Consider the following 26,951-nt stretch of genomic DNA (forward strand, 5'->3'; position numbering starts at 1 on the left):
TACATTTCTGTTGTTTTAAGCTGCTTCATTTGTAGCACTATGTCACAGCAGCCCTAGGACACTAATATAATCAGTATGATTCCTATTTTATAAGAAGACATGGAGAATCAGAAAAGGTGACTGATTTCCTCAAAAATATACAGCAGAAGATACACAACACCACAATCTTGAACCCACATATTTTGCTTTTCATTCAGTGTTATATCTATTTTTGAAAACAAAAACATAAACATAAGTAAACATGCCATTTTTGCAAGCAGATCTGTGTAGACATAGGCCTGCTGGTGCCAACAGGCTGCTGACCCACCCTGAGTCACTTAACTCTCTGATGCCAAAGTTTACTCTTCTGCAAAATTCCATCATTGGGATCAACCAAGTTAAAGTGATTCTGTGGATTTAACATTATGTTTCAGATCATTGGGTAAATGTGTTTGACTCTGGGCACTCTGAGGTAATGAAGGATAGAAGACTTTTCAAAATAGAGAAAAGGGTAAAGAAATATTAGAAAACAAAAGGCAACTTCCTCCTTAATTCTGTGATCTCCCCTTAGGCCTAAACCAGGCTTCTGCTGGTAAAATTCTTATGTAGTCTCAGAGAGTTCAGGTGATTCAGCCTCTGGATCTTTTGTGAACAGACATCCTATTAGAATTCAATCCCCTGTTTAATGAACACAGGCAAAGTACATGTCAGAAAATAAGCTGGTTCTGAGCTAACATTTATTTTGGCAGTTAAGTTGCCCCTTTTGGATCAGTTCCTCAGAAAATCTTGGCAGCGGGGAGACTGGGCTGCAGATCAGTGGCTCCTTTTAGGCACTTCTTGCTGGTAGCAGCCACATCAAATTACACTCCACTGCTGTATAGGGAGGCTCTCCAGGAAGGAAGCTTCTCTATGATGGACAAATGTATGAGTGTCGGCTGTCCACGGCAGTGTGCATCTCCCTGTAGTGCATTCATTAGGGATATTTGGGCACTGATGTTTAACAGTTTACAACATGGAGAATTCTTCCAGGTTTTTCCAACAATTGTTCAGCTTTGTCACTATTAGAAGCGAAATAACCACATTGCATTTGGCCATTGACCTAGCAGTATGTGACATTTTCTTTTATTTTTATATTCAAAATATGAGACACCTTCTTCAAGCACAGTCTAATTAGAAAATAAAACAGACTTGGGGCACCTGGATGACTCAGTTGGATTAGTGTCAGGCTTTTGATTTCAGCTCAGGTCATGACCTCACAGTTTGTGAGACTGAGTCCCACATCAGGCTCTGCATTGAGCCTGCTTGGGATTCTTTCTCTCACTCTCTCTGTGCCCCTACCTGGCTTGTTCTCTCTCTCTCTCTCTCTCTCTCTCTCTCTCTCTCTCTCTCTCTCTCTCTCAAAACAAATAAATAAACATAAAAAAGAAAATAAATAGAATTTAACTGTTAAAACTAATGTGTCAGTAAAAAATAATTCTTGATTTGAACCACACACCTTTCGAGCTAGCTCCTACTGTAGTCTTCTGACTTCAACAAAAGGTCCCATGATTCACCTAGCTTCGGAAGCCAAAAACCTAATGGTAAATTTGACTCCTGTCTTTTCTCCATCCCATACCCTGAAGCCACTCTTCTCCCTACCTTCTAAAGGTATCCTGAATGCTAACACCAAGACTTGAGCTACCAACATCTCTTGAATAACCACTGCATTAGCCTCCTTTCTGTTCTCCTCACTCTCACTTTAAATATGAAAACTCGAGTATGTTACTCCCTCCTGTGCAGATGCCTCCTCACTGAGGGTGAAATCTACCCTCCTTACTATGGCTTCCAGTGCTTTTCATGGCCTGGCCCTGTCACCTGTCGATCCCTGTCTCCCCTTCTCCCTGTCCCTCTCTCCTCTCTGCTTTCCTATAGCATGGAGGTCTTCTTGTGCTCTCTTCCCAGGGCCTTGGCACTTGCTACTGTCTTTGTCTGAAATGTCTCCACGGGAGATCATTGACAGCACCCTCCCACCAAAGTCATTCAGATATTCCCTTAAATGCCCCTTCTCCAGAAAGGCTTTCCTGACTTTCCTTTCTAGATTCATCTCTATTCTCATTCTATATCCCCTTAAGCTGTTTTATTCTTCTGCATGCTTTATTTTTATTGGTTATTATACTTCCCTATCATTAAAATAAACTCACCATGAGGGTAAGTACTTTGTCTTTTTACTGCTGAATTCCCAGTGTTGGAAAATACAGGGTAGCTCTTTGGGGTACACAATAAATACTTGTTGAATGGCTTGATAGTATTCAAACAAATATGGGAAGTGAAAAATGAGCTTATGCAGACTAGGAGACTGATCCATGTGGTGACTTAGTGAGAAATGGCCTTCTCCTCTTAGAAAACTTAAATAAAATCTTAAAATAGAAATAGAAGAGACTTATGAAATAACCTAAAGAAAAAGGAGATCATTTCAAACACATGTGAAAAGTACAGAGATAGAAATGAACCAATTACGTGCAGCATTAAGGAACATGATTATATGAGGGATAATGAGAATCCAGAACAGGAATACATAATTAAGGGAGCTACCATTACTGAGGGTTTGGCAAAGTACCAGGTAGCAGGCTAAGTCTTTTACACTAATCATCTCATTTAATTTTCAGAATAATCATGTGAGGATGTATTGTTGTGATCCATTTTATAGATGCAATTTTAAACTTTACAATATTCCTGCAGGATGTATCTCTTTTACATACAAGAAAACTATGGCTTAGCAAAAAGTTAGCTAGCAAATGAAAAAGCCAGAATCCAAAACCAGTCTAACTTCTGAATCATTGTTCTTAAACACCTTTCACTTTTCTTCCACTTGGAATCTGGGACACCAATTATAGATTTAAATAAGGTGGTAATTAATAATTTACTTGTATAACCATGGGCTCAGAGTTCTACTGTTTGACTTTCAGTTGAGAAAAACCCCACAATCATTTCCTCCTGAACATTAATGGCAACATCCTGACTCTGATTTTAACAGCCACTATCTAAGGCAGTAATTGCTTGTCATCACCTTAAAATCTTCCAATTTCAACCCATGGCAATCTCCTATATCTGTCAAATATCCTGTAATTAGAAATTATGGCCCAATTCAACTCCTATATTGGAGGTGATTTGAGTCTTCCCAAGGTGGGAAGACTGGGCAGAGAAAGAAGAATTTTTCATAGAATAGAGATGTGTTATGGATTTCTTTTCCCTGGATAACTTTCTACAAATTATAAATAATATCTTTATTAAAACAATATAGGGCCACTTGGGTGGCTCCATCAGTTTAGCATCCAATTTCAGCTCAAGTCATGATCTCGTGGTCCGTGGGTTTGAGCCCCACATTGAGCTCTGTGCTGACAGCTCAGAGCCTGGAGCCTGCTTCAGATTCTGTGTACCCCTCTCTCTGCCCCTTCCCTGCTTGTACTCTGTCTCTCTGTCTCTCTCTCTCAAAATTAACATTAAAAAAACCCCAATATAATAATGCAGGACATTGGAGTTAGAGAACAATAGTCACATAATTGCCCTTTTGTGTAGCATGTAAGATATATCATACATTCTAGCAGGCAGAATACCAGCCATGGTTAAAAGAATCCATAAAAAAATGAAGTGATTTAATTTTGGTTGGGTATCGTATTAGGTTGATCAACTATAAGTTTCTTGACATGATCCTTTTTAAATTACACTAATATTTCACACTAGAACACTATATATATATATATATATATATATATATATATATATGACTACATATTATATAGCATATTTGTATATAACAAAATTATTAGTATAATGTTATGTTATATGTTATGTGATTTTACATTAAGTGTTGAAATACCATAACCTAATATATATGCATTAAACTATAGAGTACTTATACACTAATGCCTTATAACAGTAACTTTAGGTTTAACAAAAGAGGAAATAATTTGATCCCACAGTGTAAATTAGAACAATGTATCTTACAAATATATTTTCATCAAAAATTTCATCCCTAATAATTTGTATTATTCTGGTTCATCTTATTTTAGCACCTATAGAGGCCTTGACACATGGTAGGTGCTCAATAAATGCTTATAGACTGCATGGATTAACAAAGACTCTCACGATAAGAGAAGGTTTAAATACAGATGTATAAATATCACGTATATTTACAGATATAAACATCATACTCTCTTTCTATCTTTATTTTTCTTTAGTCATGTTTACCGGCTCTCCACAGAATCAAGCATAATTGAAGGAGTTCCATAAAAAAAACTCAGCTCAGCTGTTTAATCTTTGGAGTAGAGTTTTATTTGGCTGTGCCAGCATGATAACAATATCCCTGAAGATGCTCAAACTCCATTTTGCTCTAATTTGGTTTAGCAAGCAACCTACTTTCATTTTTAGTAGGGTATATAACCAGACTGGGCAATTAAATCCAAACTCAGTCTATTCCGGGGGGGGGGGGGGGGAACCTCTTTATCCCAGGCTGGATATCCATACTTTCTCAAAAATATTATTTTTATTATTACATTTTCATGTCCTCTTTCTTCAAAGTTTCTAATACATACATACATATATTATACACATACACACACACACATACATATATACACACACCAGCATATATATACATTATAATTTCTGTTTAATTTCTCACCAAGGAAAATACTTTTCTAAATGTTTGATTACACCAATGGAAGAAGCTTAGATGATGCCCTATGCTCAAAGTAAAAGAGAATAACAGTGAGCCAACAGAAGCCTTCAGGGAAATGGGACTTAGACTGTCCTATTGCCAAATCAAGCAACAGATAATCTTTGTCCTTCATCTTTAATTGTGCTTTGAAAGATACTTAGAATTTTTACCCTGAGAAAATATTTAGAGACCTTTAAGTAACTAATCAGAGAAGATGTTAAGATCTAGATTCTCTGGTCTTTTAAAAATAAATCTTTTATATTAATTCAATGTATAATTCACTTTTCACCATTCAAAGAAGACTAGTCTGTCAAGTGTTTTTAAAGTTCTGCTTAAAGTAGTTGCAACTAGACTACTAGTTCTTGAGAGCAAGAACAACATCTGAATTGCTTTTGTATTATCATGTACTAAATTAGTGTCTATATTGATAGTGTCCAATAGAACCGTTTGCTATAATGGAAATGTTCTCTATGCCATCCCACATGGTGGCCAATAGTCAATATATAAGCCACTGAAATGTGATTAATAAGGCCGAGGAACTAAATTTTTAGTTCTCAATTTTGTTTTAAGTGCTATGTAACAGTTGAAATATGACTACTGTGTCTGAATGTAAATTTTATTTTATTTCAATGCATTTAAATAAACACGTGGCTAATTGTACTGTACTAGACAGTGAAGTTCTCAAACTCCCACAAAAAATAATTTTTGATTAAATGAATAAATGAAATTACAGAATGATTCATGTTTGCTTTGAACTCTTCTAGTGTGATTAAACAACCCATCCTCCCAAGGCTACCTCTAATAGTCATTATAAAATACACAATAACTCACCTAACTGACCATTAAATGCAAAGAATTCCTTAAGGCTTCTGTCGCTGAGGATACCAAACCATAAGTCTTTAATGCCTCCCACCTCGTATTTGTAAAGCCTAAAGGCATGTTTTGCAAGACTTTTAAATTGCATCAGCATTTGTATACTATCAAAAAAAGATGGAATGTCAATGCTTATCATTATATTTCTTTCTACAATTAACCTACAGTCATGCACGTGACCATGCAGCTGGACCATTGTTCATTGGTTCAGGTCAATTTTATCACCACAGTCATCCCAAATATTCACTCAAATCACCATGCAATACAGTTAATAATTGAAAACCAGTTTGAGTGATAAAATAAATGAGCTAGACAGAACTATGATTTACCTGATTTTCTTAATTTATAGAATCATTATGAATTAAATATAATTGATGGTTAATATTTTGGTCATATGTTAAGTACGGCTCAGGTTTTACCAACATTTTTTAAGCAACCAGCTATTCCTAAAATGGTGATGCTAGGACACATTTAATAGGATGATAGTGTGTTTTCTGATCATAGATCCCAAAATTCAGTTAGGGATACAGAGATGTACATGAGGCAAAATGAGATGGCAACTCAGTCTATAATGGCCTGGTAAACTATAGACAGAGGGTAATTAGGGGAAAAGTAATAAAATATATAAATGAATTGATTTGTATAGTAATCAAGCTAGTTCCAAACTATCAAAAAGATATTATATGAGCTTTATTACCTATTGAGTGTCCCACTTTGTGCAGGGCAGGGATTGGGATTATGTTTCCATTTGATCCTGTGAAGGGCATGGAGTTTCTCTCTCCTTACTAGATGGCCTACTTTCTCTCTCCCTACTTTCCTGGCCTACTAGATGCCAGGGAGGAATCAGTGGCTTCTCATATGTTATCACATTTCTTCTAGGAAGAAGAGGAATGAACCGTATCTCCAATTTATAGTTAGGAAAAGTGAGGTCTCAAGGATTAAGAAACTTGCCCTAGGATTTGTCCTAATATTGGACAAATAATGTTCAGAGATTCCTCGGTTCCCTCCATAAGAACTGTACAAGTAGATCCTTATTCAAATAAATCAATGAATGAATCCATGAATGAACGAATAGCCAGGGAAGGAGGGAAAAAGAAAATATGGTTATTCTTCTAGATTCCATATTCTAAAGTGACTCAACTTGGGGGTTGTATTTCTCTCATCTTTTCAGTCTAAATATAATGGACTAAGAATATTACTTACAACTCAAATATAAAAGGGTTTTGTGGATAATTGGGTTGTGGTCTAGCAAATAGGCTTCCCATTTTAACTGAAGCCCTAGGACAGTATGTGGTCCATTTTAACATTCTTCATGATTAAACTGCCTTAACAGCATCTTAAAGGACCCCAAATAATAATTCAAAAACTCTCCACATGTGGTATGAAAAGATTAGACAAGTCTTAAGCAGGCAGGGACTTAAATCTGACTGATAATACAGTGGAGAAATTATACACCATAAAGGCGGGGGGGGGAGGGGAAGCAAGGGTTTAGCAAAAGGAAGATATAATCAGAGGACATAAACCTTCCTTTAAATCAAGCCTTTTTATTCTGGGTGAGTATTTCATAAACTGGATCTTGGGCTGTTGATCTCTTTAAATGATTAGTACAAAATGCAGGCACTTTTAGAAACAGTTGCTGGCTGATTTATATTTCAGACATATTTTCCATTAGTGTTTATTCCTTGAGAATATGGTTTTCATAATAGAGTTGATATTTTCAAATATTATAGAAAACTGAAATTCAATTTGTATAAAAGCTATGTAATTTTAGTGTACAATTACTACATCATATTTGGAAAAACAGTGATAAAAGGAACAACCAAATGTATACCCAGATGAAACCCATTTTCAAAACATGGCATCGTTTTGTCAGGGAAAGAAATAATGATAGAATTGCCCACCTTCCTTGTCTCTAAATTCTGAATTTCTAGCCAAATAATAAAATCAGCCTTTGAACTTCCTCTAACAACAAAGAAGAGTAGGCTCATAAGCTGGGTCAGGGAGGGGGGTGTGGGGAAGGGGAAGAGGGGAAGAAGGGAGAGAGAGAGAGAGAGGGAAGGGAGAAAGGGAAGGAAGAAAGAAGAGAGGAAATGAAGCACAGGATCTCTAATATTCCCTCTTCCTTAGCAATTGGTACACTATCATGAAGACTTAGAGAGGATGAATTGTTCCCATACTAGACAAATTTTTAAATTGCCAAAATGGCATTTTGTGTTAACAACAGAAGATAGAATACATGTACAGTTCCTATTAGTCTTGATAACATAATTTATTTATTCTAATGTCTGTCATAAAGGGAGCAAGTGAGCTATAAAGTATTCTTAATCTAAATGAATTATAGAAGTTGGCTAACTGTTTTGTACATTTAAAGGATATTCTGAATGTACTGTTTATCTAGGCTGATTTGTTCTTATATACCTATCTACTGAGTAAAAGGGGAATTATCCAAGGCAATTTTCAACCAAACAGAATCACGTCACCCCCTTTCAAATAAAAAATGCCTATAAATGAAAGAATTCTTACTCCATGCAGCAGTAAGAACAGAAGTGATTTAATAATGATGCTGTTACTAATGGCCAAAATATGGTTAGAATTCTAAGGCCATTATTATGCCCTTAGTGAAAAAGTTCAAAGCTCCTCAATGTTACTAAAGTGGAAAGATTCTACATTTCATTTTCTGGGGAAAAGATAACTTATATCAGACAGTAATTCTAACAAGCAACATGCTTTATTAGTCAGGCATTTAGTTTTATCATCATTTATGCTAATTTCTAAGCAAGTAAATGCTTACAGAAACCAGCACACAGTGAGGTCCTCTGCACTAATTCTTAGACTACTTCCTGAATGAGGAGGAATGAAAGACATACAAAAGGGCTAAGGTAGCTATCTTTGAAATACAACACTTGTTTGATGAAGTAGGCATGATGTAATTTAAAAATACAAAAATAACAAGACACTATTCCTCAGCCATCCCAGGTAATGGGCCCACATGCAAATCCATGATTGAAATGGCAAATTTCACTTAACAACTTATTACAAGTTCCCTTACTTGATTTGTTTTGTTATTGCTACACATTTGGAATATTTGCTTCCTCAAGAAGCTTCTGAAATCCAAAAGTACTATTATTTCATTATACACATATGTTTTTCTAACATGCTTCAGATGGCAAGAAACAGTATTAGGAGCATAGCAGATGTTCATTAAACATACTTATAAATTGAATTATGTCATTGTTTTTGTTTTATAAGCAAAGGCCATATGTGTGATACAAATAATCACTGACTGATTTTCTTTTTATTAATGGTACTAAATATGGCAGAAAATGTTATATCATGCATAATATTTTCATGAAATGAGGCATTTTATTAGTCAGTGTCAAATGAAAAATACTTTCTTATCCCTTGGCTTTGAAAAGTGGCATAAAAGAAAGTAAATTAAAAAAAACACCTTGTAAATTGGTATTTTTAGTTGGATACTTAGAAACAATGGAATTGATGGAAGAAAAAATAATGTTGCTCAGTCTTAGAAAAAAAGGCTCTCTATGTATGGTTTTAATCACAAATGTAATATAATCATAGCCAGTCAACCTTGAAATGTATACTAACACAATTATTGGATACCATTAAGATTAGGAAGTAAAGAATTCAGATAATTCATAGAAATTGGATCTTTTGAAAATAAATAAGCTTTTAAAGTTTAAGGTCTACCATTAAAAAATTGAATGAAGTTTTCCTTTAGAGAGTTTCTGATGAGTTTTTAAATTTTTGGTCTGCATACAACTTGGCATGCATCATTTATATATATACATATATATATATATATATATATATAGAGAGAGAGAGAGAGAGAGAGAGAGAGAGAGAGATACCTAATTTGTTTTTATTTAACTCTGTTTACTAAAATATCATATATTCATAGAAGTTATTAATTCTCTTTATATGTGATCGATAAAGAATAAGTCAAAAAAAACCTGATGACTAAAACATAGACGTTGTGAAATAGAAGTTGGCATTATTTAGTGATTTAAATACAGACACTTAAAAACATTCTCAAGAACAGATACTTGGAAGTAGAACAGGCTTCATTTATGGGCATAACAACCAGTGATGTTGCCCAAGGTCCTATATGGAATGTGGCCTAGTGCCTATGATAGCTTCTGGGTCCTGTATTGGAGCCTGTATTTCCTAAACATTATCAGATACCTACATTCTATGCCTTTAAAGAAGCTACCTGACATTTTATTTCTATGAGGCAAATATTTCTAAGATTTGTACAGCTCAGCCCTCTCCTCACCTGCTAATACATTTTTCTACTCCAATTTCTTAACATCTTGTCTTTGTAGTCTTGTCTAAGTGGAAACAAGAATGGAGACTTTGCCAAGTATAGAGCATGATATCAACAATGAAACTACATGTCAGAGGGTCCCTCTGCTCCCTCTTCATCAACATGCTGATTTAAAATAACCAAAAAGTGATCTAATGCAAAGATTATTTCCTCATATTTGCCAATTAAAACATTTCTAATTTCTACTTCTTCTTCCAAAAGCATGTGAGATGTTTCTAAAATGAAATATAGTTTTAAATAAAGTTAACATGAATCCAAGCAGAATAGTATCATTAATAAAAAGAAAAATGAGTAGATACAACTAGGTGTCTAAATAATGTAGTTTGTTACAAGTAGTCATTCACTTCATTTAGGGTTTAGATTATAATTTTTAAAAATTTTAACAAGATAAATCTGGCAAACTGCTCATCAGTAATCAATCTTTCCAAATAACATTAGAAGCTTAATAGAAAAACAAACACAAAATTTTATAAGAAATCTTTCAAATGCATAGCTTTGGAGCTATTCTATTATAAAAGTAGAAATTCTTGAATTATAATATGGTCAAAGAACATTCAACTGCTTTACTTTGTGAAGATGTGGCTTTATGTAGTGATTATAGTTAGAGGAAAATGAGATTGCCCAATAGGGATTATCTTTACATTTCTTAAGTTGTGGTTTGGTTTTGGGATCTCCTTAAGGGCATTCAGCACATGTTTAAGTTATTTGATAAGTCCCTGTATTTGGAAGTCCTATATGGTTGCTCTGTCACCTTTGATGTTACACTCTTAATAGACAACCTTGAAACCTCCCCTCCTCCCCAACAAAATCAGTGGAGGAGGCTGATACCCAATGCAGATGACAAAGGCCTGGGTGGCAAAGTTAGTCAGTCACTTACTTAGGAAGTGAACATGTAGATTGCATGAATGGATTAGGCCTTTATAGTTAATTTACCATTACCATGTAAATGGGGAGGCCATTTTGTCAAAAAGTATCTTACCTTTAAAAATCCTTGAGTTTAATAAGTTGCTTCAGAAATATTCCTCCCATCTTGTTACCTTAAGAAATTTCTACGACAGGATTCAAGGATATTGCCAGCAAGAAGAAATAGTTTCTAAATATGCCTTTCTATTTTCATACTCACACTCAGGCTGAGTGGCCACTTTGATGGGTTGAGAACTCTCGCCTGGTCCCCACTCATTGTAGGCCACAACTCGGAAGGTATACATGGCTTCTGGCTTCAGGTTTCCCACAGTAAGCTGAAGGGACCCAGGCTGGGAAGTATTCAATGCTCGTTCCCTGGGAAATGAAAGTTTCAGGGAAAGATTATTTTAACAGCCATACTTTTAGTGAAACTTTTAATGTGCCAAAGCAGTGAGGTGGACCATAGTCTGCTTACTCATTTAATGCTGACTCTGTTCTAAATCAAGGCCTCTGACTTACTATGAGAATTATACTGGAAGGGCCTACAAATAAATATTACAGGGTTTGGGGGGAGTTTGAGTTTATGCCGTTCCCATGAAACTTGAACACTGAAGTCTTTTCTCTTGACACTTTACAATTTAGAATTCACAACTCATGACAAAGAGCTATTAAAATAAGAAACATCTGGAATGTAGACAGGAAGATGCATTTTGTAAACATCCAGCTAATGACAGGAATCAAGGTTTCAATTATTCCACAAATCGGTCTTTGTCAGTATTGCCAACAAATGCATTTATGCATTTTCTCTCATTGTATGAAAGGAAAAGGCAGATGCTAAGTGTTGATGTGCATGGAGCTTGAGCTCCTGTGGTTGCGTTAAGTGCAATTAGTGAAGAAGAGTAGATTCCTTTCTACGTGAGGAGAAATTGCAATGCATGTCTACTTGCCTTGTTCATCAAGCCACATCTACATGTGGCCAATTCATTTCCCAATCAAACACTGCCTCAGTGGTTCCAGACAAATGAATTAATCTGCTGATCATGGTACAAGGCATAGTACATATTAAGAGAGGACAAGCCCTATGAATATAGATGCTAACATATAAGGAACAATAACTACTAAAGTATTCTTTAAGGACACACATTATTGTAGGCATTTGCATCCTCACTAGTCTCATATAATTACTGACAGGTGAAGAAGAAACTCCTTCTAAACTAGCCAACAGTTGTTGTTTCCTCCTCCTCCTCCTCCTCCTCCTCCTCCTCCTTCTTCCTTCTTTCTTCTTTTTTAAAGAGAGAGTGAGATAGAGAGAGTGTGCATATATGTGTGTGCAAGAGCAGGGGAGAGGGGCAGAGGGAGAGAATCCTAAGCAGGCTCCACACTCAGTGCAGAGGCCAATGGAGGACTTGATTCCAGAACCCTGATATCATGACCTGAGCCAAAACAAAAAGTGTGATGCTCAACCTATTGTGCCACCCAGGCACCCCTACTTAACTAATACTTAAGACTTCTATTTCTACATACTATCCCTTGCATTTCATTGGAATTATATGCGCATTTTAATTTTGCTATTCGGTTTTATTTTGTTTGAGAAAATATTTAAAATGAGACCTAATTTTCTCTCAGAGAAAAACAGGTCTCCAAAGAGAAAAATGAAAACAAAGTTCTAAGGGCATTAGTGGTGATTCTTGAGCATGTACACAATCTTAATTTGACAGATATAGCAGAGACTGGCTGGTTCATCTTCAAACCCATTTCTTCTTCATTTGCTAGACTGTATTTCCCAGCCCCTGTGGGAGCTAGACAAGGTCACGTGACCGAGTATACCCAATGAGTTTGAGGTTTACACAATAAATCTCAAGCCCTAGCCTAGAAAAACTGCACACGTGGTTACCTCTGTGTTCTTTCCCTTCACCTGTGGGCTTGGGGTAGTCAAGCATGGGATCCTTGGGAGCCACATATGGATGAAGGAGAAGGCAAGATTTGCAAGAATTCTGGAGATGAGCTGGGAGAAGAATTGCCTGTCAATTAGGAACATCCAATTTTTACTTTACAGAGTCAGTTTTGAGCCATTATAAATTTTAGGGCTTATTTCTTATGGCAGGCAGTGTTGCTTCATCCAGTAATGATAATAATTAAAATATGTACTTGGAGTGGTTACCAGGGTCTAGAGGGAGAGAGGGAGAATCATCAGTTGGGGAAGATGAAAAAGTTCTGGAGATAGAGGGTGTTGATAGTACTAAGATAGGTAAATGTACTTAATCCCACAGAATTCCATACTTAAAAATGGTTAAACCTATAAATATTGTTATGTATATTTACCACTATAAAAAACAAACATATTGTATGAATCTAGATACAACCTAAGGTTTAGGTATTCCTTTAGGAGTGCTGTGGTACATTGCTACAAGGCTGAAGTGTGACTTATAGGAGGGGAAGGATCTGGGTGGGATTCAACAGTAATGGAAGGTAGGTAAGGCTAAGACCTCAGATAATGCTCCCGCAGACCACTAATCACACTACGCTATTCTACCCACCTAAGATTAGGTAGGCCAGCAAGTTGCTTTATAAAAGAAAACCCTCACAATCAGAACATATTCTTGTAGATATATGGATTTTTGCATCTTATTTATATTTCTTTAGCGGAACTTTGATACATTGCCTCATGCAGCCCTTTTATATAGAGAGTGAGATTTTATCATCATTATACAGATGCAAGAGTGTAATTTGAAAAAATAGTGGGTTTTTTCCCCCAGAGGGCTTAAAGTTAGGAGATAGCAGAGTTAAAACTGAAGGCTGTGGCTTCATCCTTTAAACCCAGTATTGAAATCATTCAACAACTGTGGGGAAAAGAGGGGCCTATTTGGATCATGGGCACTTTGGGTAGAAGATATAAGGCTACAAAGGAGAAGGGATGCTAGGCATTCAGAAACCACTGTGAGGTGAAACTGTCATCTGCTATGACATGTTTTCTAGAAACTCAAGTAACATAGCTGTCATTGAAGGTCAGATTTGCATACCAAACTTCTTGGGTATCTATAAGGATAAATGGCTTAAATAATCAACTTTATTCATTACCATTAAAGAACTTAGCTAAAAGAACTGTATTCTGGGACACGCTGGCATAATCTCTTGAACAGACATTCTTCAAAGGAAAATGAGGCAAGAAAATCTGGGCATGCCCATGTATGAATGTCAAAGATCATGTAATGAAAATATCACTCACATATAAAAATAGATGCTGGCTATTATTATGGAGAGGAGTTTTAAGCTCCCATAATCTGTATCAGCCTCAAAAAGAGTATCCCAAATTAATAGTAGTCATGAAAAAAGTATACATATTGAGTATACTTGATATTACACAAAGTGTGAACAAAGCATCTTTAGAAAATACTTCTATGGTAGGAATCTGGAAAAAAATATATAATTTAAGCAAATAAAGTGTTTTCTCCACAAATGCCTTCAAAACAACTCTATACCCCTACTCTAACCACATGCTAATACTGCCCTGGATTGACCACTGGTTTCTTCAATGTGTACTCTTTTTTTATTTTAAATGTTTATTCATTCTTAAGAGAGAGACAGAACGTGAGTGGGGGATGGACAGAGAGAGAGAGAGAGTAAACACAGAAACTCAAGCAGGCTCCAGGCTCTGAACTGTCAGCACAGAGCCCAACATGGGGCTCAAACCCATAAAGTGTGAAATCATGACCTGAGCAGAAGTCAGATGATTAACTGACTGAGCCACTCAGGCATCTATTCAATGTACACTCTTAATGGTTTAATAATGATTTAATCCAAACATTTTCATTTATGTGCCATTTTTCAGAAACCTTTTCATGTAATCAAAGTGAGGCCAAGATCAAAATGTTTTTTCAACTGGAGTGGATTCAGCATTCTTCTTGGGTTTTTCTTTTGGCTCTCTCAGGTTAGCTGAGCCCAATTCCTCAAGTGCTCATTGGTGCCATAAAAATGTTTACCTCATAGGGTTTCTAAAGAATTGAATGAGATGCTGAAACCACATAAAGCAGTAGGCATGTGCCTGGTCGTCACTATGAAGTCTCATATCCATGGTAGTAACTACTGTTATTTTTATTATAACAAAATGACATGATAATCTCATAGGAAATAAGTACTCTTGAGTCCAAGAAGAGAAGTTCTCCATAAAGTTTTTAGAACTAAGAATCTAAGGAGAGAAGTTAAAAACAGGTACAATCATAAAGAAAAAGCACATAAATAGGCTTCATTGAGCTGTATGGGTTTGCTCCCCCACCACCCCACCACCCCCCTCAAAAACAAACAAACAAACAAACAAACACTTTTATAATATTTTCTGTAAAGTATATTTTGTTTTCTGAGATAAATTAAATTTTAAGGGTGCCTGGGCGGCTCAGTCGGTTAAGCATCTGGCTCTGGCTCAGGTCACGATCTCATGGTTCGTGGGTTCAAGCCTTGCGTCGTGCTCTGTGCTGACAGCTAGCTCAGAGCCTGGAGCCTGTTTCAGATTCTGTGTCTCCCTCCCTCTCTGACCCCTCCCTGCTCGTGCTATCTCCCTCTGTCTCTCAAAAATAAATAAAAATAAGTAAATTAATTAAGTTCTAAAGGTGGTCTTTGCTAGAGGTACTGAACAAGTCCCAATAATGAAAATAGTAATATCTTTAAAAGGTGTAGGCTTCGTGGACAGCAAATTGAGAAGGAATTGGTGTTTTCTGAATTAGACAGCATAGCTGAATAGTCCTGTGAAATGTGCTTTCCACACTGCTGGTGTCTGGCCTCTGTTGCTAGGCTGCTCTGGTGCTTCCCTGGGTCCTGCTGGGGGGAATCCAAACTGTTAAAGGCATACAAATGTATTCTGGGAACATGGCATTTCCTGCCTGTCTTCCCTCACAGATTTGTTCATTTACAAGCCCAAAAGATTTTCAGGGGCTTTTGATCATTGCTTTCATGCTTTAATGGTTGAAAAATAAAACACCACAAATCATTTCCCAACAAGTAAGTAAACTCTGAGTTTGGAAGGGCAATTTATTACTCTGTGTCTCCCTGTCTCACAGTAAGCCAACGCCAGCCACCTGAAGTGGTTACACTCTGCAGAGCCTCCACGTTAGGCCAGTTGGCAATTACGATTTTCTCTCTGAATATTCTCGTCCACATTTCTCTGTAAATGGGCAAATAAACACCTAGGTGTTGAAGCACAAAGAATCGTAGATGTTAGGAGTTTGCACAATTGTTGTGTTTGGGGTTTTATACTGGTCACTGCACCGACTACCTCCAAGGAAAGTAGCAGGGGCTCAGACCAGCAGTCTCTTGATGAAGTTCTCTCCTATTACTCTAAAGACATAATTGCCCCTCAAATCCACAGAGCTCAGAATCATGGTCTGTGGCATCAGCTGTGTTACCAAAGTTTCATTCCTTTACTTCCGTTCCTCCTGACTCTGAGATGGTAGTGTGGAGCTCAGGCAGGTTCAAGATTTGTTGGCTGAGGGAACAAGTCACTTGTGCTTTCTAGATCCATTCAGTATGAAATCATTCATTGAAAATTCACACCGAATATAAATATAAAAAGTCTGTCTCCGCCTGCTGGCTGAAACAACTGTGGGCAGTTTACCCTCTTTGACTTTTACATGGAGACCAAGAAGAGTTTACAAATAGGAGATGTTTCTTTCTTGTAAATTCTAGTTTTAGGTGTTTTGGGTTACCAGGTGGAGGTTTCTTAGGAAACTACTGCTATGTTCTAAAAGCACACACTTTGACCTAATAAGGATAATTCTGCTACTTTTCTGAAGTCAGATGGTAAAGTCTTGAATGCTGATACATTGTGAGACATGAAGTTCAAGATGGCAGCATAGAATGCATCCTTGCACAAGATGCATTTAAGACTTAACTCTGGGGGTGCCTGGGTGGCTCAGACAGCTAAGCATCTGACTTTGCCTCTGGTCATGATTTCGCAGTTTCTGAGATTGAGCCCCGCACTGAGCTCTGTGCTGACCACTTGGAGCCTGGAGCCTGCTTCGGATTCTGTGTCTCCCTCTCTCTCTGCTGTTCTCCTGCTTGTGCTCTGTCTCTGTCTCTGTCTCTCTCAAAAATAATTAATAAACATTAAAAAATAAAATTTTTAATGTTTTGTTTATTTTTGATACAGAGAGAGACAAAGTATGAGAGGGGGAGGGGTAGAGAAAGAGAGAGACACAGATTTGGAAGCAGGCTCCAGGCTCTAAGCTGTCAGCACAGAGCCTGATGTGGGGCTTGAATCCAAGAACATGAGATCATGACCTGAGCCAAAGTCGGAGGCTCAACCAACTGAGCCCCCCAGGCGCCCACCAAAAAAATTTTTTATAGTTTATTATCAAGTTGATTTCCATATAACACCCAGTGCTCATCCCAACAAGTACCCTCCTCCCTCTGGTTAGGCTGTATCCTCCTGTGCCTGAAACCAACCCTTCTCTGGTATATACTTACAATGTACTACATTATAATAATATCATTTCCTTATTTTTATTGTTGTCATCAGTTTTCCCCATTCTTTCTATTGATAGAGATACTCTTCTAACATATGTAATCTGTCAACTCCATGCCCCAAACATTGTGCTGGCTGCCATTTTATGGCTAATACATATCAATTTCCTGTGACAAGATCTAAAGACCTTTAAGATGTGGCCCAAATCTCTTCACATTCACCTACAATGAGTGACCATGTTCTAAAACACCGTATCCATCTCTGCCTCTCTGGCTATTGCCAGGATAACTGCAAGATATCTCCACATAGTATGATCTCCAAAATGTTTAGAGAGCTGGATTCAATTCCATTTTTCCATCCCAACTTAGTTGTGTGGCCTTTGGCTTGCCACTTTACTTTCCTGGTTCTTATTTTCATGATTTGAAAACAGAATGGGATCTACTCAAAGGAGACTTCCTAATCTAATATTCTTGGCTGGGAATAGAAAATTGTATGTGTGTGTGTGTGTCTATGTGTCTGAGTTTGTGTGTGTGTGTCTGTGTGTATGTGTTTAATTGAATTCAGCACTTCTGTATTTACATTTCAGAAGTAAATACAGTGTAAAGATTAAGCATAATACTATTTCTTACTGGATCCTTTATAACAACATATCCCTAGTACGCATATTAAGTAAACATATATTGTCTTGCCCAAGTGCACCAGAGTGTTAACATTTAGTCTCAGCTGTGAGCTGAGCAACCAAGGCTGTCTTCAAGTATCAGACACCTAATTAGTTGCTTCACGGGGGATGAGTTACATTAATGGTGCTTTCTAGGGAAGGAACTATGCTGTTTCTAATGGAAAGGTTTTTAGCATCCCCTTGTTATCATTCCATTTTCACTTTTATTACTACAGTGAGAACAAGAACGGCACAATGATGAAATGATTTCAAAGCTGAAATATGGTGGTTATTAGAATGGGGCTCACAGTAACAGCAGCAACTACCCGATGCGACGCTCCTTATGGTCCCCGAACCAGAGAGTTTGGCATCAAGTGCTCTCTTGAAGGAAAAGTAGGTTCAGGGATGATACATCACCAGATAAAGCTTAATGGAAATTAGAGATCATGTTTTGGGTCAGAGAGATTTTGACTAAATTTTGGTTAACAATTCTGTTTTCTCTTGAATTTTTAAAAGGTATAGTCTGAGGAATAGACTTTTGAAAAGTTTGCTTTATCTTTGTTTCAGATCTAGTACGTTTCCAAGAGACTAGACATAACAAATAGCTACTGCAACAAAACATAAAAGGAACAACTATCTTTTCATGAAAAAAAAACCTTTTTGTTTCAAATTGTTTATTTTGTTGTGTTTCAGCCTCTGCCCCTTAATAAATATGACTCAGTTCCGAGTCCTCTTCTTGGTTTTATTTTGTTTTTTTATGGAGCGGGGGTGGGGGGACGACCCATTTCTCCTTTACTAACTGCAGTCATCATCCATATGCTGACAAATTCCTGATACAGATACGTATTTCTGGCCCAAACTTCTCCTCTGAGCTCCAGCCAGTTTCCTTATTCCGAAGGCTGTACTTGACATTCCCACTTGAATGTATGTAAAAACCAATATGTCTGAAGCTGATTTTATCATCTGCATTCTCAAATCTGGGTCTTTTCCAGCATCCTAATGTCAGAGAGTTATCCTACCATCCTTTCATTTAAATAAGTCAGAAAACTAGGAACTATCCTTGAACAAATCCGTTGTCTCACCATGAATGTCAATCCGTCACCTGCTCCTGTCAATTTCTCTTTAAATATCTCTGGAATAATATGTTTCTACTGCTCCATCTCCAGTGATCCAACCTCAGTCTGATTCACCTTTGTTTATTGCCTGGACTTCGGCTATAGCCTCAATGGCTTGCTGACAACTCAGCTGACCACATTGGTCTTACTTCCACTCTGAAGCGAAAGCCATCTTTTCAAAATACAGATCTAACCATGGCATAGACATCATGCACTCTCTCCATCTCTCACAAATTACACTGCTATCCTTTAGGCTCTTAATTCAGTGTGCACTTATATATGCTTCAGTGGAATAATCCTCCCAACATTGCTAAACTGCCTCCAAAGAGGCTGTTGGCTTCTCTATTCTTCCCAATACAGAGCCAGACACATAGGCAACTCATAAATGAATAATGGGTCATTCATTTGTATATGGCATTTATAGAGAGCATGTTTTATTTTTCAGTATACATTAAGTCCACTAGAAGAATTAAATCACTCTTCTCTTATTCAATGATCTAAGAACACTTTGAGGTAGAAAGGACAGGGTTTTACATTTTACAGAGAAGCAGAGTGAAAGGGGGACTAACTTTGCCAGGCTTTAAGCCAGGACCAGAACACGGAGCTTTGGCTTCTGAGTCCTGTTCTCTTTCCTTCACAACACCCTCCCTTCATCACTAGCTTCATCAGCTGCACAGGCATCAGCGCTGAGAAGCAGGGAAAGAATATGTAAACACCACGTTAAAAATGTAATGCATGATGAATTCTAAAATGAACCCTCCATATCAATCATGAAAAGGTGGACTCTAATCTTGAGCAGTGAGCAGAGGTTTTCTGAGGCAGCCTAAAGCAGTGTAAAGCATCCAGGGCTGCAAGTTGGAAGATCGGGTCCAGCCTTTATTCTGCCACAGAATGGGTGTGTGACCTTGAGCAAGTCAGGGACTAGCTTGGAGTCTTTCCTACTTCATTTGCAAAATGAAGATACCAGTCCCTTATCTGCCTACCTCACAGGGTTATTGTGAGGATTAAATTGAATGATGCCCATGAACATGTTTTAATTCTCATCTGAACTTCCACAGTGCTTTATATGTACCTCTTTTAGGAAATATCTTTCACTTTGTATGGTATGGTAACAATATCACTGGACTAGAAACCTTGTATTTAAATCTTTCTTCTAATATTTACTAGTTGCATAGCTTCTCAGGCAGTGTGTTTTTTAGAGTTTCTGAACAGAGTAAAGCGTGCAGATCTATAAAACGAAAATGATGTGCCTTATCTGAGGATCAAATGGGAAAATGTGTGTAAAGTGATAAAGTCCCCTTTAAATATAAATTGGGGAACACCTATGTTTCATTGATTTTATTTCTTTTTTTTTTAATGTTTATTTTTCAGAGAGAGAGAGGGGGAGATTGAAAGACAGAGAACAGGGGAGGAACAGAGATAGATAGATGGTGACACAGAACCAGAAGCAGGCTCCAGCCTCTGAGATGTCAGCACAGAGCCCAAAGCGAGGCCCGAAACCACAAACCTTGAGATCATGACCTGAGCTGAAGTCGAAGGCTTAACCAACTGAGCCACCCAGACACTCCACATTGATTTTTATTTCTAATGCACACAAGAATTTGCACATAGCACTGGCTAACAAGAATTGAGTGACTTTGGAGCACAGACAATAAGCAAATGTTTTAGGCACTAACAATTTTTAAAGTCATCATGACCTTACATGTCAGTTACTATTATTATCCCACAGAAGGATTCAAAAGTACCAGTATTGGCCCAGAGCCACACTGCCAGTAAAAGTCTGAGCCAGGACTGAAGTCCATGCAGTTGAATTCTATAGCCACGTTACCTTAACCTTTTGGCTACACTGTTGTCACACTCCATAAGTAATTTTAGATTAGTGAATGGGAAGTATAATGTTTTATACGTACATGAAAAGTTTGCAGTTGCATTTATAAGTGGTAAATAAATGATGCAAATCAACTTAGCCATTAAGTCAGAAAATTATTGGAAAGAAGCCTATAGAATAAATTCATGTCATAATTCTGAAAATATCAAGAAAGGTGGATTCTCTTCCAGGTTAACGCACCAACTATATTAGGAGCGAGTTGGTGTAACAATTCAGAACGCCTGTTTTGGAATCAGGTCGGCATTACATCCTGGATCTACAACTTACTAGCTGTATATCAGAGATGTAAATGTCGTCTTGAATCCTCATGTGGATAATGTTTTGTTGCGAGGATGAAAGAAATTAATTTATGTAAGATGCTTAGCCTGGCGTCTGGCACAGTAAGTATTCAATAAATGCTCACTCTCATCACGGATGCTTACTCTGTGGCCTGAGGCATGTGACTTACCCCTCTTCTGAGTATCAGCTTCTAAATGTTTAAGTAGCAGAAAGTTGTACTATGATACATACCAAAAATCACTTTCAATTCTAATGATTTTTGGGTACAAGGAGGGGAAAGTTGGGTATTTGTGAAGCAATTGCATCTCTGTGAATACTGGCTTTCAGGTTCTGGAATTTATGCTGCTCTCTCACTTATGAAATGAAAGCACCCAAGGGCATATTAAAAAAAAAAGTTAACTATGGCACTTATGTTATTGACACCATTAACCAGTCAGACAGATTAATGATAATCTGAGCTAGAGTAATTTGCCTGACAAAGTCATTGCTAATCTGAGGCAAATGTTAAATCCACCACCTTTTAAAAAGCTATTGTGTTAAGGAGCTAAATAAACCTGTATGAGCAAATAAGCGTCACGGCTACCCGTTCAGAGACATATGGCATATATTTGAGAGCGAGAAAATGAACAGTGATATTGGAATCAAATTTCAAAAACAACTTTTATTTTCTCTCAATTAAAAAAAAGTTTTTATTGAGCTGCAGTCAGCTTATTCATCCTCCTCAGTAACACAACTTGTTTTATTGGTTAAAAAATGATCTGCTGAGAATACCCTATCTGTCTCTCTGCCACCTTTACTGTATTAGTCCCAGGCAGTACGTGTCCACAGAAGTCATGAGACTAGACACTTGGGGAGGGAATTGTAAGTAAGATCTTGTTTTTAACTAGTAAGATCATGTATTTAAACACATGTATTAAATACACACATGTATTTAAACTAAACTAGGCAGAAGGTAGGAATAATATAATAGTAATCAAAGTATGAGGGGAGGATAAAGGAGAAATTAATGACTTCTGAGCCTGAGGACTGTGGAGACTTTCACAGAGTAGCTGACGCATCAGTTAGGGCTTCTATTCAACAAATATTTTGTGAGTGTTTGCAATGGGTTACATATTGACCTAGGTGCTAAGAATAGCTCAGTGGATAAAGATGGTAAGAACATCCCTGCCTACATGAAACTCATATTCTGGAATTCAAAAGGGAAATGGGAAACAATAGGTAGGAGGTGATAAAGCTGTGGATAAAAAAAAAATATGAATGAAAAAGGGCCTCAGGAATGATAGGGGTCAAGTAGGCATCCAGGAGGAGGTGCCACTGAACCAAAGACTAGGTGGAACTTACAGATGATCCACATGGATGACAAGGGGAGGAGCATTCTAGGCAAGCTGAACAAAATCTTGAGGAAGGAGGCTTCTTGGTATATTTAGGAACTACAAGGAAGTCAATGAGACTGGAGAGAAGTGAGCAGAAAGGTAAATAATAAAAATAAGTGATGGGACCAAGAAGGTGACAACGGACCAGATCAGGAAGTATTTCTGCTTATTTTATGAATGAGATAGAGAGTTACTGGGGGGTTTTGAAGCAGAAGGATAACAGGGTGTAAGGTATGTTTTAAAAGATTTACTCCACCTGTTGAGGGGAGAACAACTTTGAAAGGTTATTGCAATAGTTTAGGTGAAGCTTGATGGTAATAAAAGGGGAAAATAAGTGGTAAGATTCAGTATATGTTTTTTTCTTATTTATTTATTAAGTTTAATTTTTTACTATAAAAATTTTTTAGGTAACACAAAACTAGACAGAATAATATGATGAACCACTTTATTCCCATAACTCAGCTCAAAACTGAAAACCACAGCCAGTTTTTATTATTATTTTGTAGCAAATACCAAGTCTTATATATTTTTATGATTCAGGATGTATTTTGACAGTACTGCAAAGACTTAATGATGTTTTTGATTGTAGAATATAAGAAAAAGAAATGAATTAACAATTACTCCAAGGCTTTTAGCCTGAGTTATATGAAATAGGTAGCTAAGATGAGGAAATCTCTGGAATAATAAAGTCTTTGGAGGGGAGTTGAAGGGAAACAAGTATTTTGTTTTGTTGATAAGTTGTAGATGCTCACAAGAAATCAAAAATTGAGAACTCAAGAAGGAATTTTGATGTATGATTCAGGACTGCAGGTAAAGTTTTAAGATACAAATTTTGAAGATATAAGCATACTGACAAAATATAAAATTACAAATGGGAAAAAAGAGATTTTCAAAGCCTAGGATCTGGAGCAATCTGATATGCACAGGTGATGGAGCTTTGAAGTAAATCTAAGATTACTTAGATTAGAGTAGAACCAGGAGAGTGTGTGTAATAGAACTCGAGGGAACAAAAATGCCATGAAAGGGGAAGTGATCAAGTATGACAAAATTTTCCTACTGCCCAAGTAATGTAGAACTAGGAATTAACTGTTAAGTTTAGCAACATGGATGTCACTGGTGAACCTAGAAAAGAAAAGCTGCAGTGAAATGCTAGGGACAGAACCATGATTGGAATATAAAAGAAGGTATTGAAGTGAAGTTAGATAAATCGAGGAATGTTGCTATTAAAGAGAACAGAGTGGTAGGGGAGGGAAAAACAAAATTGAGGGAAAATTTGTTGAGATGGAAAATACAACTGCATAAGTGTACGATGATGGACATGATCCATCAGAGTGGGAAAAATTGATAATGAGGGGAGAGGAAGAATAGTTGAAGCTTTGTTGTTTTGTTTCAAGAAAGGAGAGAATCCAGAGCATGGGCAGGTTTTTTTAAATGGAAATTTGGGGAGATAAATTATATCTTAAAGACATGCTTGGGTATGTAAGTCAGACATGGAAGCTTGTACAACTCTCCTTCTGATCGCTAGTATTTTCTAGGAAATCAGAAGCAAGATCAACTGAGAGTTAAGGAAAGAGGAAGAGTGTTGGAGATTTGAGAAGCAAGGAAAAAGTGTGAAATATAAGTAGGAGCATGTTGTGAGAGAGACTGCCTGATACACGTAATATAATCTCTAGAAGCATTACGGGCCAACTTAAATTGAGTAGTTCTGAGTTTAGAGACTAGTCAGCATAATTACACATTTTCTTCTAGTTATATTCAGCTACAAGAGACAAGTAGAGAGTAGATAGAAAATAACATTTACTTGAGTTGGCTTTTGCCAAGAAATTAAAATTTAATTAAAGAACAGCAAGCAAAATTTTGGTGCATATCATTGTTTATATTAATAAGCCATGGAGTTTTAGCTGTTTAATAAGTGAAGGGAAACATAAGGGATGAGGAAACCAAGAAAACACCACAGAATCAACAAATTATAGTTTCCTGTGGAATCAAAGGTTTGCTGTAACCAGAGTCCTAAATGGAAGACAGGAAAATAAGAGTCTAGAGAATGAGATAAGAGAAGAATGTGGGAGGGGCACCTGGGTGGCTCAGTCTGTTAAGCATCTGACTTCAGCTCAGGTCATGATCTCACAGTTCCTGAGTTCGAGCCCCTTGTCAGGCTCTGAGCTGTTAGCACAGAGCCTGAAGCCTGCTTTGGATTCTGTGTCTCCCTCTCTGTCTTCCTTCCCCCCCCCGCTCAAAAATAAATAAACATTAAACATATTTCTTAAAAATAGAGAAGAATGTGCGAAATTGAGATTGTGAAAAGGTTGCCAGGATTGACAAGGACCATGACTAGCCAAGGGGTTGTGGAGGATTGATCCATGAGCTTGAAAGATAAGAAAGATTTCAACAGATAGGGAGAGAATAAAATGGTCTATAAGTAGGAACAGTGAGCAGCTATGAAATGGTTCATACAAAAATAGCAACTTATTATTATTATTATTACTATTATTATTACCACCTTTTTAGCCTTATTTTCAGCCTCCTTTCCATATTGCTTCTGAGTTCACACTATTCTGAATCCCCACATTCTGCCCGTACAGTGACTGCCCTGGATGCTTTGCTTTAATTCCTTCAGTTAATTCTCATAGCAATTCTGAAAGGGGTACTTTATCTTCCTTTTGGCCATCATAGCAGAGAGATGTTATTCCTGTCTTTCACATAATTAAATGCTCAAGAGTCACACATCTGGTATGCAGTAGTACCATTTACAGATCTAGCCTTTTAGACCAATTAATATATATATTAACATATATATATTAATGTTTATTTATTTGAGAGAGAGAGCAGGGGAGGGGCAGAGAAAGAGGGAGACACAGAATCTGAAGCAGGCTCTATGCTCCAAGCTGTCAGCACAGAGTCCAACGTGGGGCTTGAACCCACAAGCTGCAAGATCATGACCTGAGCTGAAGTTGGACATTTAACAGACTGAGCCACCCAGGCGCCCCTAGACTTAAGTGACATAATTTTTAACCATTATAGTTATAGGAACTACAGGCTACTTATGTATAGGTTGGATATAGACTTCCATTCAAAGGACTTGGTAAGTTATTATGTGCATGTCTTTACCTAGAAATTTTATAATATATGCATTTAAGAACATTCATATTTTTTTCATAGTAGAGTACATGATCCAAACTGTATTTCAGACAGATAACTAGAAACAGTGAGAAGGATGGATTAGAAGCCAAGAAGCCATTGCCAGAGATCAGATCAGTGATGATAGAGATAATAAAGGGGGCATGGCTGAGATGTGGCCAAGGGAGGCATGACAAGACAGGATGACTAATGACAGAGCTGAGAGGCTGGGAGGAGTAAAATATGACATGGGTTTTTTGTTTGGCCAAGAGGATGGAAGGTACTAACATAAACCCAGAAAAGAGAGGGAACTATATTTAAGGAGGAGACAATGAGTATAGTCTGGGGAAGGGTAAATTTAAGTTGGTACCAGGAAATCCATGTGGCAGCATGAAGACAATTGGGCAAGAATTATTATCTGTGTTTTTCACAGCTGTGCACACTGAGATCCAAAGACTATGAGACTCATAAGGACAAAGTTAAAGAGCCATGGAGAAGACTAAAACAAATGCCTACTTCTTTGTGCTAATGGATGATCTTAGGAAACATAGGCTATATGTGTAGTACATATATGTCTTTCATTTGAAAGTCAGGTCAAATTATAAAAGAATATAGAAACTTAACCTAATATACTTTATTGTGTGGACTAGAAAGGAGAGCATTTTGCGACACAGCATGAGAGAAGTTGTGCTATTCCTTTTGATTATCATGCTGTACTAAACACCACTCTGGCCAGCCCAAGCATTATTGTCCCTTTTGAGTCTTGAGTTTAAAGCTCTCACACATTTGAGAAACTAGACTAAGCCTCACTCTTGAATCCTGGCTTCTCCCCTCTAGTTTATTCTTCTACAGAAGAATGAATGATGAAAGCCAGGATTACTGTGAGCTCAGCCCCGTGAATACATTGAGTGAGTGAGTCCCTCTAGGGCACTTGTCATTTCTCTTTCTTTCTACTTCATCTCTTTTCATTTTCAATTTCATAGTTGCCCTACACAAGTCCTCCTCTGCTGAAGGACATGATGATGCTCTGTCCTTCTGTGAGAGGCATGGTAGACCGGCAGAGTGCATTTGTCAATAGGTGTTCCTCTCTACAGAACCTTGGGATTTGGTGACACAATGTTTCTCTGAAACAAATTAAGTTTTTACAGGCTGATCTCTTCGATTGCCTTTAATTGGCAATACAGAAAACCCAAAAGTTTATGAGGTGGAGAGAAAGTAAAAAACGCCCAAGGAATAGAATGGAAAGGTTTATTTTGAAAGCTTCCTTGCTT

General features: G+C 37.2%; 1 protein-coding gene across 1 annotated transcript in view; it reads right to left on the bottom strand.

The window, feature by feature from the left end:
* Positions 1–26,951, bottom strand: part of DCC (DCC netrin 1 receptor) — a 727,087-nt gene that overhangs the window by 299,924 nt on the left and 400,212 nt on the right. Inside the window, exon 9 of the mRNA XM_029921550.1 lies at positions 11,017–11,171. Coding sequence (XP_029777410.1) covers positions 11,017–11,171 — 155 coding nt within the window. The remainder of the gene's footprint in view (positions 1–11,016; positions 11,172–26,951) is intronic.

The sequence above is a fragment of the Suricata suricatta genome, chromosome 14 (genome assembly GCF_006229205.1).
Source record: "Suricata suricatta isolate VVHF042 chromosome 14, meerkat_22Aug2017_6uvM2_HiC, whole genome shotgun sequence".
NCBI lineage: Eukaryota > Metazoa > Chordata > Mammalia > Carnivora > Herpestidae > Suricata > Suricata suricatta.